Source organism: Drosophila kikkawai, chromosome X (genome assembly GCF_030179895.1).
Source record: "Drosophila kikkawai strain 14028-0561.14 chromosome X, DkikHiC1v2, whole genome shotgun sequence".
NCBI classification, from domain to species: Eukaryota; Metazoa; Arthropoda; class Insecta; order Diptera; family Drosophilidae; genus Drosophila; species Drosophila kikkawai.
Window position 1 is genome coordinate 24755581 of NC_091733.1, and position 18514 is coordinate 24774094.

The following is an 18514-nucleotide window of genomic DNA, read 5'->3' on the forward strand; positions in this document are numbered from 1 at the left end:
CTTTAGCTTTCTTAGCTTTTTCTCTTATTTGTTGTTAGTCCGCTTTCAACTTTTATTTTACAGCTATGCACGTGTCGGTGTGTGTGCACTGAGCGAACTGGTTTATAATAATAATTTTACAAATATTAAAAAATGTACAAACAAAACGGAGATCCTTTTAGGTTTACCTTTGCCTTAAGAAATTTTAGTTGAAAATTAATATTATTTTTTATGTTTTACATTATTTAACTAAAATTTAATTAATTTACTGGAAACCCGTTCGAGTTAATATTTGGTTAAAATTTACTAATTTACTAATTTTACGATTTTTTAATTTTAATTTAATAATTTTAGGACTTTTAAATTTTAATTTAGTAATTTTACGATTTTTAAATTTTAAGTTAATAATTTTACGATTTTTAAACTTTAATTTAAAAATTTTAAACAATTTTTTAAAGTCCCCTAATATATATTTTCAATTTCTTAACTCTTCCCCTTTTTCGCTCAGTGCATGTGTGGGTGTTTATTCGGTTTTTGGCAATAGGGGAAAATGGGCGAAAACTAAAAAAATCAAACTCACCGCTGACTGGGACTTTTGCTGTCCGAGGAGTGGGCCGCACTGTTGTTGTCGTCGTCCCGGGCCATTGCCGACGCACTGCTCTTATGATGCCGCTTGTGGTGGCCGCCATCGCTTGTCCCAGGCCCGCCGCCGCTGGCTCCACCGCTGGCACCTCCACCGCCGCCGCCGGAGCTACTAGTGCCCGTGGGACTGATGACATCGGTGTCGCTGTTGCAGTCGTGCACCTGGCGGGCCACATCCTTGACGAATTTGCCCGCTCCGTGCTCGTGGTCGTGCGTTTCCATCTGCAAAGATAGTGATTTTCAAATTGATAAATATCGGAAGAAAAATCGATAAAAAATCGAAATCAAAAACAGGGTCTTAAAAATAGTTTTTATTTATTAAAATAAATATCAAAGTGTTTTGATAGAAATTATATCGTTAAGACATCGATATACTATTCACGCTTTGAAGTTGTCTCAATACTGTTGCTGATACCAATTCCATATTAATTTGGCTTATCGCCAGGAACAACCGTCCCTGGGGCCCCATCAATCGCAATTGAGCGCATCTTAATTGCTAATTATGCAAATTCCTCTTTGGTGCAGGGCAAAATGTCAATGGTGTCAATGCTACAGGTACAGTTGTGTACAAAATACTGGCACTCCAAGGTGTTCTATGTGGGTTAAAAATAATATCAAGAAGCTGAAGAAACTTATGAAATTAAAATTTGAATTATTTAAATAAGATAAAGACATACAAAATATATTTTATATAAAATGTTAATTTAAAATAAATGAAATTTTAAATTGGAAATAATTAAGAACTTTTAAGGGTATTTTCCTTTATTATTATTTTGTTGAATTTCGTTAAATGTTTTTGCATCTCCAATGACTTTCGCATCTGCAACTGCAACTGCAGCAAGGCCGTTACCACGTTTGCCCCACGGTGCATTTTAAATCGGATGATGTTGACGATAATAATTAAACTTTGATTTGATTGCGCCCGACACGAAAACTTGGCCAACAAGTCGGAGAGCCTTCAGGTGAATGAAGGCGGAAACAGAGCTCGGGAAATGGGGAAAAGCAGGGGAGGAGAGAGTTGGGAAAAACTTTTGCCCAGCTTTAAATATTACATTATTGATTGCCATCGAAAAGAAAAACTGAAACTGAAACGGAAAAGCCATTCAGAGAGTATATATGAAATTAATTTTCAAATAAAATCATTTAAGCTTCAAGTCACTCTTATTTTTTTACATGAAATGTAGCTAAAATCCAATTAAAACAAATGCCCAGAGACTTGCTTTTGTCAGCACAATTGCATAACTTGCTACAAAAATCGATTGGCATTAACTGGCACTAATCGTGGAAATCGAACCCAATCCCATATCGCCAACCCGAAATCCCAGATTCCCCGCTCTCCCATTCACACTTTGATTGGATCAGTGTCGAGCCACTTGTTAGCCATGGGAACATAGGGGGTCGGGTGGCAGTGGCAGTGGCATTATTAATTTAACGCCAGTGGCCGAATACCAACTTTAAGCCAGCTCCGTTTGGGGGCCCAAAAGTACTCGCACTTCGTAAGTACTCGAGAGTGCCGCAAACTCGGTAGCATCGATTTGGCCATTGGGACAGCTGGCGGTGGTCGCTGTCCATGTCCTTAAAGCACTGCTAAAAAATGGGTACTACATACCCAGTTTAAGCTGGAAATTTAATAAATTTCTTTAAAAAAAAAAATAAATTTGTGTTTCTTTAAAGGTAACCCTTAAAAATGTGTCTATCAATTGTGAATCTTAATTTTTCGTAATTATTTCCAATTTAAATTCTTACACTTATAAAATTGTTTACCTAAAATCGCCCTAAAATAGCCACTTTTTGAAAAGTAACTATGTAATAGCACATATATATGTACTAACATAAACACACAACACCACATGAGTTCACCACTGCCAGCATCCGTCACTTCATTCCAGAGATGCTAAAACCAGTTGGGAATTATAAGCGCACATGTAAGAAATTTTTTGCCTTGATATTTTTAGGGAAAATTCGCCAAGGCTTTTGATGAAAAATTTACCAGCAAAACAAGTGCAATTAAGCCTTATTTTAAGAAAAGAATAATAAAAAAAAATGCGCTCTAAATTTAAGAAAAATAGAACCCAACCAAATTTTATTTATGGTGTCTTGTCTTGATTTAGGGGTCTTGCCTAAAGTTCAGGAAACTTTTTTCTTAATTGTAGAAGAATTTTCTTCATTTTTCTTATTTAAAAAATATAGAAAAATATTTTTATAAAATATATATATAAAAATATATATTTTTTTAAGTGTACTTATACATATTCGTGACACAACTGGCAAAATCCGTCTGAGGATTTCAATTTGGCCCCTGGTCCCAAATAGGGGAAACCACACAACATATCTGGCGGGATTTGTATGCCCGTTTCCACCAATTAGTTGACAAATCGGTTCAGTGCCATATTAAGCTTCACTTGTGAGTTGCCTACATATATATATATATATCCCTGATCCCTATGGATATATGTATGGTATATAGAAACCAGCAGCAATGGCAATTAAGTGCGCCACAAAACTTGATTGCAATATATTGTGGCCATGGGGGAATCCCCTAAAAAAGCACAGCGATGATAAGTGCTCTCAATTTTAATTAGTCGAAATGACAAATCGTACAGCGAAAGCCTTTTGGCAATAATTTAATAACTTTTAAGCATAAATATTCATGCCCTGCTAAGCTCTCAAGTACTTAAATGTTTTAAAAGTCTCAAACTGGGCATGGAGTTTAGGTAACGAGCGCAAGTAGTTTCGGTAATTATCTCCATTTTTAGGTGGTAATTACTTTAATGAAGCCTTCATTAGCCACTGCATTTAGCACAAGTAGTTTTAGGAAATATTTTTTGATAAAATATATAGATATAGTATGGGAAGTCTGCATTTTATGGACTTGCACATAATTATTGGCAAGCTGTTTTTGAAACCCTACAATTTTAGGGAATTTATTTTTGTAAACCTTCACAAACAAGGCCATTAAAGTGTAGCCAGTGGCTGCAGTAAAGCTCATAATCAAAAATCTTTAAATTTTATGCGTTTGCTTGTCACACACCATTAATGTGAGGGATAAAAAGGAGCATAAGTAGTGGCAGGAAAGCAGGAAAGGAAGGCTTTGCTGAAAAGGATATGTGAGAAGGCAAATCGAAAACAAAAGCAAAAGGAGAGCTAAAGGCACAGAGAGAAAAGTCTAGAAATAACTGAAAATATTAAAATATCAAAAAGTTCTACGATATTTGACGATAATATTTTGTAATCGATAAAAAATCGAAATTTTAATGTTGTCCATATATCAAAATTCTGTTTAATATATCAAATCAATTTTTTGGCAAATAATAATAATTTTTAAACTTAATGTTTAAATGGAATATTTTTCTATATATATTATTAAATTTCAATATCTCGATATCTTACGCTTGCCATAAATCGATATTCTGTTCGATATATCAACTGATATTTTGATGTCGGACTTTTCAACTATTATCCTCTATGCATCCTTAGTTCTGGCCCCGGATCAAGACTCTTGTGCAATACACACACACCGAGACACACTCAAGCAGGACGGACTCACTGACACTGTCATGGGATTATCCTTCTGGGAATTAGGACTGAAGTCTTGCTTTCCTGGTAATGGAAATGCAAACGGACATGGACATGGACATGGTGGTGTGTAGGGAATAGGGGAATGGATGATATACTACACTCACCGTATATAGGCCCGTTGCAGTGGCCCCCGACGACGAGGAGGATGCCGCTGCCGCTCCAGTGCTGCCGTAGTTGAGCTGCGAGTGATAGCCGCTGGAGAGGATCTTCTTGTGTGCGGATGCATGCGCCCGATACGCGCTCACGCTCAGTTTCATCCTGACATCCACTCGCCAGCCGCCGCCCCCGCCAGCAGCAGCAGCAGCTCACGACTACGCCTTCGATGCGTTGCGTGTGGGCGACTAGCCTCCCTTCTTGTTTATCCTTGTACCTATCTCCTGTTCCCCGTTCTATCTTATTTTCTTGTCTATCCTTGCTATCGTCCTTGCTGCTGCTGTTGTTGCTTTTGCTGTTGCTGTTGCTGCTTCTGTTACCAAGTGCCGCCTACGTGTCCGTGTTCGAGTCGTTGTCGTGGGCGTGGCTGGGCCTGTGGCTTCACTGTTGCACTGATTACGCTAATGTTGCCTAGGATTCGGATTCCCTATGTTGCTGTTGTTGTGTTGTTATTCAGCTTAGTTGTTGCTGCTTTTATGCCAACTGCATCAACTAATGTTGCTGCTTATGCTTGCTGCAATTGTAGACTCAATTGCTGTTGGAGGTTTGTGGCTGGCATTACTGTTGGGGTTTTTTGTTGGAGTTTTGTTGCTGGGGTTACTATTGGTGTTTTTTTTGCTGGAGATGTTGTAGGTGCTGCTGCTTATGTTGCCTTAGTTATTGATTCAGTTGGTGCTGTAGGTATTGCCTGGTCCTGTTGTTTGTGTTGCTTCCTACGTTGCTTTTAGCTTATATCTGTCTGTTGTTGACTTATTATGTTGTTGATGCTGGTGTTGGTGCTGCTGTGGAAATTGCTGTTGCTAGCTCTGTCGTTGTATCTTCTGTTAAGAATTATGCTGTTGAGACTGATGCTGTAGTACTGTAGTAGTTGCTTTTCTTGTTGCTTTTATTGCACTTACTGATGTTATTCAATCGGTTGCAGTTACTATTCCCTATGTCAATAGCTATGACTGTTGCTCTTACTATTAATGTTGCTTATGTTGCACTTTTTGTTGCTGTTACTATTATTGTTAATCGTACTGCTTTTGCTTTTAATGTGTTATTTCTGTTTTTTGCAATTATGGCTGCCTGCGTAGGTGTTGTTTTTTGTTGTTGTCGCTTTAGCAATTGTTATTATTTCTGGTCGGCGTTTTGTATCTCCTGGTGATGCTCCTCCTCTTTTTCCCCCCGTTGTTGTTATTTCTCTCACTGCTCCCCTTGTTTTTGTGTTGTTTTTTAGCTGCTATTGTTTGCCGCGCGTCGCTTTCAAGTTGCGTTGAATTGGGCTTAATTGAGTGCCCAGAGGCGGCGACGTCTGACGACGATGAGGATGAGGACGACGACGACGACTGAGGACGACAGAGGACGACACCGTTTTCGCCAAAACGGAGGGCGTGCCGGCAGCAGTTTTGCTGGCTCAAAAGCAAAAGCGAAAGCGAAAGCAAGCTGGCAATGTCGACACCGAGACGACACGACACGACACAAAGGCAAACTTTTTATTGCCGCCTTCGGTGGCAGTCAGTTGCAGATGGGGTGAGGTGGAGACAAAGGTCCTGGCGATGATGATGGACTGCGGCTGCTGTTTCAGTTGTTGTTGTTGTTGTTGTCCAGGGGTAAATTCGTGGATCCGTGTCTGGGACCACTGCTCAGTTTTAGTTGGCCATAAACGTTGAAGCATGTAGAGCTGCTGATGCTGCTGCTGCTGCCTGGCTTTTGTCCTTTTTGCTCCTCCTCAGCTGTGAGTGTCCTGTTCCGGCTGCTGCTGCTGCTGCTTCTATTCCTGCTGCTCCTGCTGTGCGTGTGTGTGTCTGTGTTGGGGGAGGATCCCACTCCTTGTGCTCTCGCTTTTAATTGTTTGTAATTTGGTTTTTAGTGCCGTCGGTCGCTGTTTTTTGCCCCCACTCTTTACGAAGTTCCTTTGGTAGTTGCTTATGGTGTTGTTGTTGTTGTTTTTATTGTTGTTAAGGCCTCATGTCACTTTAGTTACAAGTATCTGTAGCTGGTGCTGTCGTATCTGCATCTCTATCTCTATCTGTAGCGCTAACTGTATCTCTATCTCTATCTGTGGCTGTATCTTTGTATCTGTATCTGTGGCTCTTTGGCTGCGTATTTGAAGCTGCTGTTGCTGTTGCTGTTGTTGTTGTTGCCGTTGCCTGCAGGCGAAGAAAACATTTAGTTAAGCAAACATTAAAATGGAAATTAATTAAAATGTCCAACAATTTAGTTACGAAACATAAACTCAAAAACACGCACAGAGCGAGAGAAACTTGTGCGATTAAATTACTTTTTAAAATTAAGAACAATATTTATTAATTAATTAGGTAAAAAAATAACAAAAGAAGGCTTTGTTTAATTTATTTTTAGACATTTGAAATTGCTCAAAAAATATATAAAATTACTGAACACCCAAATTCCTCAAAAAAACTCTTACTCAACATTTTTGCCTCACATAAAATAATTGCATACTTTCAGACAGCTTCAAAGGTGTTACCAAAAAGCTCGAGCTGAATCGTTTTCTTGCCAAGGCATTCAGTTAATGAAAACCACCAATTAAGGCGCTAAAAAGTATGCTGCAAAATATACATAGAGCAATTACTCATAAAGTTTGCCGAAATAAACTCATTGCTTACTTTTAGGTGGCCTTCATAAATTATATTAAACCTCTTGAATACCAAAAATGTCCTAAATAAAGTCGGGAATTAATTTTTTATTGCCTCAAACTTTTTCTCTCAGTGCCTGAGCACAGGCACCTCATTAAATATGGGTCTTCGCACCAAAACGATTTAGTTTTCACCGAATTTCCAAGAACCAAAAGTCGTTTAAAGGGCAACCGCAGCTGCTTTCTCTACGGTATTTGCCGCATTTTCCGCATTTCCCCAACGTCGCCTTGTTTGGCTTGCAATTCAAATTAATATTGTTGAAGCTTGGCAAACATACACACACACACACACACTCTGGCACCCTGCCCCATTTGCAGTTAAATACGAAACTTTGCGCCCCGAAAGTCATCCGCAATAAATAGTCAACAAGGCAGGTGTAGCGGCGGCGGTGCGCCATGCAGGTGCAAAGTTCATTAACTTTGCGGCAAAGTTTGATTTGTGCGTAATTGAAGCCTTGTCAGGGAGCAGCGGAAAGTGTGAAGCGGATAGCGAATAAAGTTGACCAACTATCCGACCGCCGTGATTGATGGCCAATGATTGATAGGGGTCATGGGTGGCCGGCTTCTGGGTGAATTATCTAATTAGTGATAGCCAGTTGAGCCCCAATCAATCAGCCTGATTATCTACAGTCCATTATCAATTATCAGCTTGCGATATTACTTTGAGATATATACATCTTTATCCTTCTCAGTTCACTATTAACTGAATAAACTTTGATTCTAAATCTTTATTATTATTGCCAATCAATTATAATTGTAAACCACTCATTACTCTCGACACAACAATTAAGCATGGCTCATCAATCAATTAACCAGCTCCAATCGGGCTGCCAAACCTTTGAATATATTTATAGCAATTGATATTTAGTAGTGATTTTCCCCAAGAAATACAATCTCAACCTTGGACTCAATCAAGCGCAAGGCCAATCAGCATTCATTCAGTCAGCTGGTGAACCGAATCGACCCCGAAACTCCTCCATCTCGTATACCCAGTTAACACCAAACTCCAATCGAGCGAGGGACAATCATTAGGCAATCAATCGAGCATTTTCACCCAATCTGGGCCTCAAATTCATTCATTTCGAACACTCAAACATTCACTTGTCATTCATTAAGCATTCATTTAGCGTTCACTTGGCATTCACAGCGGCGGCATTCATTACAATAGACAATAACCGACACTCACTTTATGCCCCTCGGAAGCGGAGAGAGAGAGTTTTCTTTTTTCCCCCAATTCGTTTTTATTTTTTTATTAAGCCAAGGACTGGCGGAAGCTCTGGAAAAATTACAGCAAATTTCATGTCTCCGAAAAGGCTGTAAACATGTCGCAAATGTAAATCAAAAGTATGACATTGCTCGGCAAATAAGATATTGCTCGGTTGGGTATCCTTGCGGACTTGTACTTGGCATAGGACACGGCCAGAAGCTTTTAAGTTAAAACCAGAAACTGGTTTTACTGACAGGACACGGCGATTGGCCATAAAACTCCAAGCAATTACAACGCAGAAACCATTGAGCCAAAGGCAAACATTCAATAAAGACTGTAAACTAAATAAACGAAGGCGGGGGGACGGAGATTCAGACGGAGGCCCCGGAAACTGGATTTGACGTGAGCTCTTACACTGCTAAAAAATAATTTATAATATTATTATGGAATAATTTTCCAATTAAAAATATAAATTCTCTTCATTCAAGTGAATGTATTCCACAAATTTTTGAAAAATTATTTTTATAAAATTATAAACCAGCAATTAAATATCACCAATTTCTCTTAGTGCCTCTACTTCATCTTGGCAAGTCGATGGATTGCACCTGTTGGCATCTTCAATATACACACAACGATGGCACATAAAATGTAATTATAAAGCATTCAAACATCCGCAAAGGAGATACAAAAAAGAAGTATATAAAAAAAATGGTTGGCTACCGTTGCTGCGGCGTTGCTGGAGGCCAGAGGTCAGGGGGCAGGGCAGAGGGTGCCAACAAAGTAAGAGACTTAACACTTTGTGCGAACGCTTAACCAGCTTAGAGACCCAGGAGGAGCCAAAGGAGCAAAGGCAGCAGGCCGCAGCAAGTTTTATGAGTTTTTGCCTGGTCAGAGAGAGGCAGCTGAGGCACTCATCGGATGCCCTGAATGTGCAGGATACAGGATACAGGACACTGGCTACAGGCCACAGGGAGTATTTAGTCGATGGGTTATGGTGCAGAGATTAGCGATGACAATGGGTACTTGTCTTAAGTAGTTATAAGTTTGTATTTATATTCAAATTTCCCCGGTAAAGTCACAAATAATTAAATAAAATATTTTATTTGATGAATAAAATCTAGAAAAAAAATATGTTAAATATGTTTTTTGTGAGAATACAATTATTTATTTCATTTTAATTAATTTCAGATTTTCGATATATTATCAAAGTCTTCAAAATCGGTATATATCGGTAAATATCGATAAGAAATTTTTCATTTATTCATAAATTAGCCGTTAATTATATTATATTTATAATAATTAAGCAAATTAATTCTGTTATAGGAATCATAATTAAAAGACCGCTGTTTAATTCTTTCGATATGTTTTTTTAATATATTTGATCGATTATTTATCGATATGGCATTTATATATATTTTAATAGTTGATAATTATTGCCTTGTGAAAACTATAATTAAACTATACAAATTTGTAAAACTTTTATATATATATTTTGTTTTGTATAAATATCATCTTAGTATTTGTCGATATATATCGATACTGATCTTCCCCGATTTCCGCTCGATATATTATATATATAAAGTACATCCCCAACACAAAACACTTATTGATGTGTATGTACAGTATTTGCGGACGTATCTGCGCATTTTTCTACATAAAACTCAATGAAGCATCCACTGACAGTCGGGACAGATAAGGAAGGAAGGAGAGAGAGAGAGAGCTCTGGCAACGGCTGCTGCTGATGCTGCTCCTGATGGCGATGCTGATGTTGCTCCTTGGCCGTCGTTGTTGCCGCCTTCCCCTGCCGATTTCAATTTCAAAATGTACGCTCCATTGGGCAGTGAAAACCCCCTTACAGGAACCAGCCGAGCTCCTCCAGCACCACCACCAACCATAGCAGCAGCACCATCACAAAAAAGTGACATTAAAAAATGGTGGCCACTTGTCAGGCGGAGAGAACGAAGAAGCGGGCGAATATTTATCAAAAACTTATCGGCGGGGTCACGCGGCGTATGCGTTATGTAAAATTCATATTTTAAAGCCAGCCGAAAATCGCACAAAAAAAAAAACTGGCATAGAGACAGCATTTTGATTGGTTTCTGGTCTCTCTCCTCCAGCTCCTGGCTCCCGGCCTCTGCTGGTTAATTAAAGGGACACGTGTCCCGTTCCAATCCGCAACGCGGCAAGAAATTTACATTAAAATGCATGACATTTTCTATTTCTATGTGTATTTTTTCTACCAGGGGGTAGAGGGATTTTAAAATATGAGCGATGGTTGTTGTGATAAAAAGACAGGCATAAAGTAGGGCTCAAGAGTTTAGTTTTGAGATCTGGGAATGTGTTCCTAGTTTCTAAGGATTTTAATAGGAAATTATATAAAAAGAAGTCCTAAATTTGTATTTAAAACAGGAGATCATTGATTTAAGAACAATTGCGTTACTTTTAGGTTAACTATGAAATAGCACATCTAATAGCACATACATATGTATGTAATAACACAAACACACAACACCACAAGAGTTCACCATATGCTAGCAACAACAGTCACTTCATTCTAGGAATGCTAAAACCAGTTGGGAATTATATGTGCACACATGTGGAATTTCTTTCCATGATATTTTTAGGGCAAATTCCCCGCGGTCTTTGATGAAAAATTAACCAGCAAAACAAGTGAAATTTGTCCTTGTATTAAAAAGTGAATTAATCATTAAAGAAATATATAAAAATTAATATTAAAATATTATATTTATGGTATTTTTATAGCCAATGCACCCGACTTAAATTCATGAATAAATTTACTTAATTGTAAAAGAGTTTTCTTGGTTTTACACGAATTTTCCTCAGATTTGTATTTGTTTAGACTTTCTTAAATGCTAAAATTTTACCCACAGCTGTGCGAATATATTTCTATCTCCATTTAAGTGACAGGGATTTTCCAAATACAAAAAGAAAAAACAAAAAGAGTCGAGACTGGGAAATATTAATGATGGACAAAAAACATATAAGAGATGCAAGATACCCCCACGTACTTTTGTATATCCAAAAAAAAAAAAAAAAATAGGGCATCGATAAATCTCACTGGCACAAAAATCCAGCTCAGTGCTCGCTTGACCCACATATTTCGCTCAAAAGTTTATTTTTTGTTCTTGTCTTGTGTTTTTTTGGCCCTTAGTTTAAGCCAATTGCGATTTCAGTTAGGTAAGAAAGTGGCCCAGAGATGAGGCAGAGAGATACAATTGTGCCATTGTCCTTTTTTTTATATTTTCCTGTATACTCCTTCGTGTATATATATATGTTTATTTCTTCCGCCTTAAGTTCGGCTCGTTGTGCTCCTTTTCGCAGTTGCTCCTTCGTTTTTCGGAAAGCAATCCCTTATCAACGATTATGTCAAATGCTTGGCCACTAAGTAGCCAAACTGCTGTCCAGCCTAGTGGCTCGGCCTTTGTCCTACGTCCTTGTTTTGTTGTGTTTTCCTCCTTTTTTTTTTTTTTTACATTTTTTGTTTCTTTTTTTTTAGGGGTTTTCAAAGCGAATGTTGTCTTAAGACCACAACAAGGAGCTGAAGCTAAAGGCATCGTCGTGTATGTTATGAATATGAAGTTGCGTTGTGTAGGCAGCCAAAGCCAAATGTTGCCATTGCCATGCATATAGCCGGACTTAAGTGATTCCGGAATGCGGTATCCATGACGGAGGAGGGGCAGGAGGATGTGGAGTAGGTCAAGCAGCAGCAGCGGCAGCAGCAGCTGTGTCCTGTGTCCCGCAAGCTCATGTAAATTTTGTAAACTGAGCCGCAGCATAAATTAGGATGAGACAAGATTTGCATGAAAGAGCATCCGCCTCGCACCATGGATTAGTCCCCCTCTGTTCCTATATATACATATATATATATCTCATCCTGACGACGACCCTCATCCACTTCAGTTTGCAAATGCAAATTTCGCAGAAAATAAAAAAGAGAGTGGCGACTAGGTGCTACCCACCTGATAATCCGATTAATAACAAACTAAATTGTAATTTAATCAATATAAATTCATATATAACTATTGGAAAAAAATGGTAATTTAATTATCAGCATAACTGTGCTGTAACAATCTGTGAGAGAATAACATTATTGTTCAATTTCGAGTCAAAAATAATAAAGCTTACAAAACCAAGTCAATTTGTATTAAACATTATGAAATATTCAATGAAATGTAAAGTCAATGTGTGTGTTTTTTTTTTTTTTGTATTATGAAATATTCAATGAAAAATAAATTGCCAGCCAACAGTTACATTTTCAAGTGAAAAATAATAATACAGGCAGCAGACACCCCGAACAAATTATGTATGAATAAAGCTTTAAACGAGAAAAAGTTCAATTGGAAAATACAAATACAAAAAAAAAAGTATATATATTTCATGTATTTATATGCAGCAGCACATCGTTTTCATCAACACTAAATACATTCAATTGATTCGCTCAACTTTTTCGCCATTCGAACGATTTAAATGAATCAAACAAAGTGGAAAAAAGTTTGTGTTCATTTCACTTAAATTCCAAATGGATGTTGAATTCCTTTAAACGGGGGAATTTGGTAGTACAAAAAATAAGGCAAATATTAAAAGCAATTAAAGTGTATAAAATAAGAAATAAAGAAATATTAAATAATTAATAAGAAATATCGAAAGTTATGTAAAAAGAATTGGTAGATTTTTTTATAAAAAATTATTTTAGCTTGTTATATATTTCTATAATTTTTAGACATCAGTTTAAGCTAAATATAAATTTGTTTGATATAAAAAAAAGTTCTAAATAACAGAAACAATTAAGAATACATTTAAAAAGTTGTATTCAAATTTTAAACCGCACTTTACAGATCGTAGAAGGAAAGGACTCTATTTTTCACCTCGCCTCGATAATAATCGAGTCCCTTTTTGGTTCCCAAAAACTTTCGTTATGCGTTTTGGCTTTCAGGCAGCTCGTTACGTGGATTGCCTCATGCATAAACATGACACTCAGTCAATGCCACGCGGTGTCTCAGTCTCCTTCGAAGAGAACCCCGCCCCCCCGCCCCCCCCTAGTTGGAGCAGGAGCCTCCTCCATCTCTGTAAACCTCCACCTCATTTGCAATTTGTGTGCGACTGTGATTTTATATCAATTGCCGGAGTTGCTTCGGACGCCTGGGATGCCCCCGGAATCGCTCATACGCCGCGTAAGCCGGCAGCATATAATAAATTCCCCTGGAGGACATGGTGCGGCACCTCTTAAACCGATTTATTTATCGCCAAACCAAAACCAAAAACCCGCTCGCATATAATAAAGGTCATATATCAGGCGGAGACGGAGGAAGAGACTTCTTGCCTTTCCGTCTGTCTTCCTGTTTGTCTTCGATTCGAATCGGGGATTGCCTGCCGGTGATTTATATCGTCGAAGGATGGAAACCCTTTGGAGACTATGTAAATAAGCCAAGTTACCCAGGCGGAGAGAGAGAGAGAGAGAGAGAAAGAGGGAAGGCTGGGTAAAATTCAATTAAAAGAAAAACTGTTTTCGCAGTGAAAGAAAGGAATAATGCAATTACGAACACACACACAGACGAAGAGACACTGTCTCTCCTTGGAGCTTATTTCGTACGGCCTTCGGTCCGAGCCGAGCCGAGCATAAACCGTAACCGAAAGCAATAAAATTATTAAGCCACGGAGAGAATAAAGTGAACGCTGGGGAAATGTGAGCACACATCATGGATCCCGGATGTCGGGTAGGATGTCGTGGATGTCGTGAATGTAGGGAATGTCGGAGATGGTCGGGATCCCGTGCTGTGCTGTGCTGTGCCGTGCCTCCTGCATGAAACATGATGCAATGAACGCAATCACCAGGCATTATCATCTCCCCATCACGAAGGCAAAGTGAAAAATCATTCGCAGAGACGTTGAATTTTTAATGCACTTTTGGCTCTCTCACTCGTTCACTCACTCTCAGTCGACTTTTGGCTCACCGCATCTCGGATGACTGGATGTCCTGGCATGTCCTGGGATGGATGGTACCCCGGACGATTGTCGCTTTAAGTCAGTCTGTGTGTGTGTGTGTGTGTGTGTGTGCCCCCAGCTTACGTAATTGTACATACATATATCGTTTCGTATATGTTTGTGTGTATTTCTGAAGTTTGGCTTTATTTTCGGCCAACTTGCTTAGCATTCGAATGGCACCACCAGGCGTATACGTAATGTGGCCCTCAGCGTATGCGTAATAAACTAAGATCCCAGAGCAGGCCATCCGTCCACCTTAAATCCGTAAAGTCTTTAAGAGCTATGTTTACATCGAATTCGAAAGAAAAGCACACGCACACGTAAGAGTTTTCCTTTTACGTAATCTGGCTTTAGGCTGTCCCACGGGGCGTATGCGTAACAAACTAGCACATAAGAGCCTCAAATTGACCAAGAACCACTGCGAATAAGTAGATTTAGCTGGACAAATCGTATGCATAAGAGATTTTAAGACCGAACTCTAAGGAAAATCATAAATATAAAATCAAAAATATTAATAAAAAATATATAAAAAAAAATATTTAAGGCCTAGCTGGATATTTTTAAAGACTAAATGCTATACCTTTGGGGTAACTATTATTTTTTCACACCTGATGCATTACCTCCACCATAACACCTGTTCTATGGCCTCACCTAGAAATGAATTGAATGGATTTTTACGCTTCGTTTCGATTCTCACTTATAGTCGCGCTGCAATTACCTATCGCTATCGGTGCTGGGGGTGTCCTGATTTAGGAGGCCTCGCTCCCAATGTGCCAACGAGAGCAGGTCCTTGCCTCGGCTTTCAGCTTGGCTAAACAATTTTTCAATGTCGGAACTTTCGCCTGCTCGACCCTCTCTCTCTCTTTGCCACCTTTCTGCTGCCGTTTGAAAAATTGAAAAACGTTTTAATGGCAGCAAAGGCGGCAGCAGGAGCAGCACCACCACCACCAGTAGCGGCAATGGAAATTAATGGCCAGCTGTTGGTGGCTGCCAGAGTTGTTGCAAAGGCGTTTAATTTCGCTCAATCGCTTCCAAACGCCATATTACGCATACGCCGCGTGGCACGCTAATGCAATTGGCCATAGAACGGCCACAGAGTGGAGCTGTGAAGCTTTGGAGCTAGCCCCACGCTGGATTAGCCTGAATTGGCTTACTACAACCAGTGGCACCGGATAATAAAGCATTCCCAGTGGAGCTGTCGCAGTTGCGTTAACGATAAATTACGAAAGGGAATTGCAATCGTTTTCACTCAAATACACATAACATTAGGGCTTTAATTATGAAATCGGGGAAAATAGCTGTCTTTATTAACTGACACTAAATCATATTTAAGAAATAGGGTTGGTTTTTGGACCTTTACTGTTGGCAAAATGTAAATACAACGACCATTGAGGTCCTAAAGTATTTTATAAATTATATTTAAGCTTTCTTCGGGAGGAGGAAGTCTGTATACCCTAGTAGAGGGCAATTGGATGAAGGTAAAAATTATATATTTTATATAAAATTGAATATAAATGATATATAAAATTAAATTAAATATAAATAATAATATAAATTTAGGTATTTTTTTCAAATTCCAATTTTTGCAAATTTTTTTAACATTTTTAACGATGCAAAAAAAAATGTCATTTTTTTGACCATTTTAACAAAATAACCCCTTAAAAATGTTTGAAAAAATTATAAATTTTTCCCCCCCTTCAAACATCACTAAATTGACTCAGCTGTTAATGCTGATCAAGAATATATATGATTTATAGGGTCGCAAATGATTACTTCACCCTTTAATTAAGCAAAAACGAATAAAAAGTTTATTAAAAATATTGTAAAATTATATTTCACCTATACGAAACACTTACAATGGAAAAAAACCTAGTTCAGCCTTAAGCCGTACAATTTAATATTTTTTGTAATAATTTATACTTTAATTATCAATAAGCTAGCAAAAAATCAAAGACTTTATTTTATACATTTTTAACCACGCAAAAATTGAAATGAAATTCATGGAAATTTTCAAACCAACTGCGGCTTAAACGCACACACCCTAAGCTAACCGAAAAAAGAATTCGTATTTATTTATTTAAGAGCCGCATGAATTATTCCAGCGACCGTGTCCAAAAGAATGCACATAAATGTAACATAACAAACACTGAAAGCGATGCTTTCGACTGTCGACTGTCGGCTTTCGGCTTAGTTAAGCCCAATCCAAGGACAAGGACACGTACGGCAAAAAAAAAAAAAAAAAAAAGTGGCCATGAAATATGCATGCCTGGAATTGTCCGTCTATCTGCGAGTTATTTTTTAAAAACCCCGAATTGATTTGTCGGCTGCTTTCGCATAAATAAGTTACAGGCAAGCTCCCTCTCATCCTTTGGCATTCAACATTTTTGGATAATCAAATCTGAATATCTGAAATCTTCAACAATGGCGTCTTAACATCCGCCTGTCACTTTCACTTCACACACACACACACACACACGCGCACTCTCTCTCTCGCTCTGTCACCCTTCCGCCATTTCCGCTCGCACACTGACACGCTTCATTGGATTGGCCCCTTAATGCCTTTGCACTTAATTGCAGCAGCAGCAGAGCGAGCAGGGAGAGCAGAGAGGGGAGAGAGCCAAGCGAGGTGCCGAAAGGAGCATAATTATTTAACGCCTCGCATCAATCAACTTTTGTCTGGCTGCCAAGTGTAAGCTAATTAGCTTAAATATTTAATTGAGGCAAATAAAATCTGGGCGCGGGAGTGACTGAAAGTATGCCAGGAGCATAATATTCTCGAGGCACACGGCACGCACACACATAATTGGCATACACACACACACACAGACATACTGTGGCAGGGCATCCTGGCTCCTTGCCGTCAATTCGCATTCAAATGATGAACGGCAGTTGGAAGAGGGGAGGGGGGCTAGGTCACAGTTAGTCAGTAGTCGTCACAGGAGGACCCCCCGCATGTGCGTCAAATTACTTCCGCTGGATTTGAATTTGTTGTTGAGACTGGCGTCACACAGGGGACACTGAGAGAAAATATGAGCTAAAAACTAGTCTTAAAATAAAGCTGAAAAAAGGGTTTTTAAAGGACTCATTTAGACAGCAATTAAATGACAATTAAAACCTAAGCTTGACACCTTTTTCCTTGTCTGTAACTGAATTAAAAAATATACAAAATATACTTATAAAAATCCGAAAAATTAAACTTTAATTTTAGTTTTATTTACATAAATATTAACAATAATAAAAAACCTACAAATATACAAAATATATAACAAGAAATATACTTTAAATCGTGTTTTCAGCATGTTTACTCATGTTTTAAAATGCTTCTTGCTTTTAAATGGGGTTTTAAAATATTTTTAGTAACTCAGTTAATAAATCTATAATTTTTTCATTATTTTTAAATATTTAAAATATTTTTTATAATTTTAAAGAATTCTTAAAAAGTTGTAAATGCATTTCGGGGCAGTGTCTGCACTGTGAGGGTAAAAGGATAACCAGCTCAGAGCAGACTCAGCTGGCTGAGCTTGTTCCCATCAAATGGCACACACACACACACATATACACCCTTCGCATACACTCACACAATTACGCGAATGACAGGAAAAGTGCGCACAATGCGCATGAAAGCATGAAAGGCAACATGGAAGAGCGACAAGCGAAATGCGAAATGCGAAAAGGGAAAGTGCCACGGCACAGGAAGCTCAAATGTGAAATGTGTATGCAATGAGCGCGGCGAAGAGAAATGGAAAAATTATAAAATACGCACACACACACACACACAAACACATATGCAGAGAAGGCAGATGAATGCCAATTAAGCCTACACTTGAACCCCAGCTTCGTCGAAGGACGCAGGACGCCGAATGAAAGGCCTCCTCCTCATCAACCAGCTCCTCCTCCTCACTGGCAATCAACAAAAGACGCTCGTCGAAATAATAAATGCGTTAAAAAAGGCAAGCACACACAGCAGGACACACATACCACATGCATGCAAACATTTATGCACTTCAAAAAAAATTAAGTATAGAAGATTTAAATAGTTAACTGATTCCAAAAAATAATCTATAAAAATAGATGTGATCTTAGACTTAAAATATTTATTTATAAATTAAAATATTTTGTTATACATTAAATTATTTATTAATAAATTAAATATTTATTTATACATTTAAATATTTATTTATAAATTAAAATACTTATTTTTAAATTAAAATTAAAAATATATAAATAAAATATTTATAAATTAAAATATTTATTTATAAATTTAAATATTTATTTATAAATTAAAATATTTAGTTATAAATTTAAATATTTCT

The 18514-nt window shown here is 38.0% G+C and overlaps 1 protein-coding gene across 13 annotated transcripts in view; it reads right to left on the bottom strand.

The window, feature by feature from the left end:
* Positions 1–18514, bottom strand: part of Cngl (Cyclic nucleotide-gated ion channel-like) — a 63665-nt gene that overhangs the window by 28950 nt on the left and 16201 nt on the right. For 12 of the 13 annotated variants that reach the window (XM_041774693.2, XM_070288659.1, XM_041774696.2 and 9 more), the window contains exons 3-4: positions 4305–6485; positions 560–843 (exon numbers count right to left, since the gene is read on the bottom strand). In XM_041774693.2, coding sequence (XP_041630627.1) covers positions 560–843; positions 4305–4457 — 437 coding nt within the window. In that variant the 5' untranslated portion in view covers positions 4458–6485. The remainder of the gene's footprint in view (positions 1–559; positions 844–4304; positions 6486–18514) is intronic. The other variant, XM_070288655.1, reaches the window with a different exon arrangement.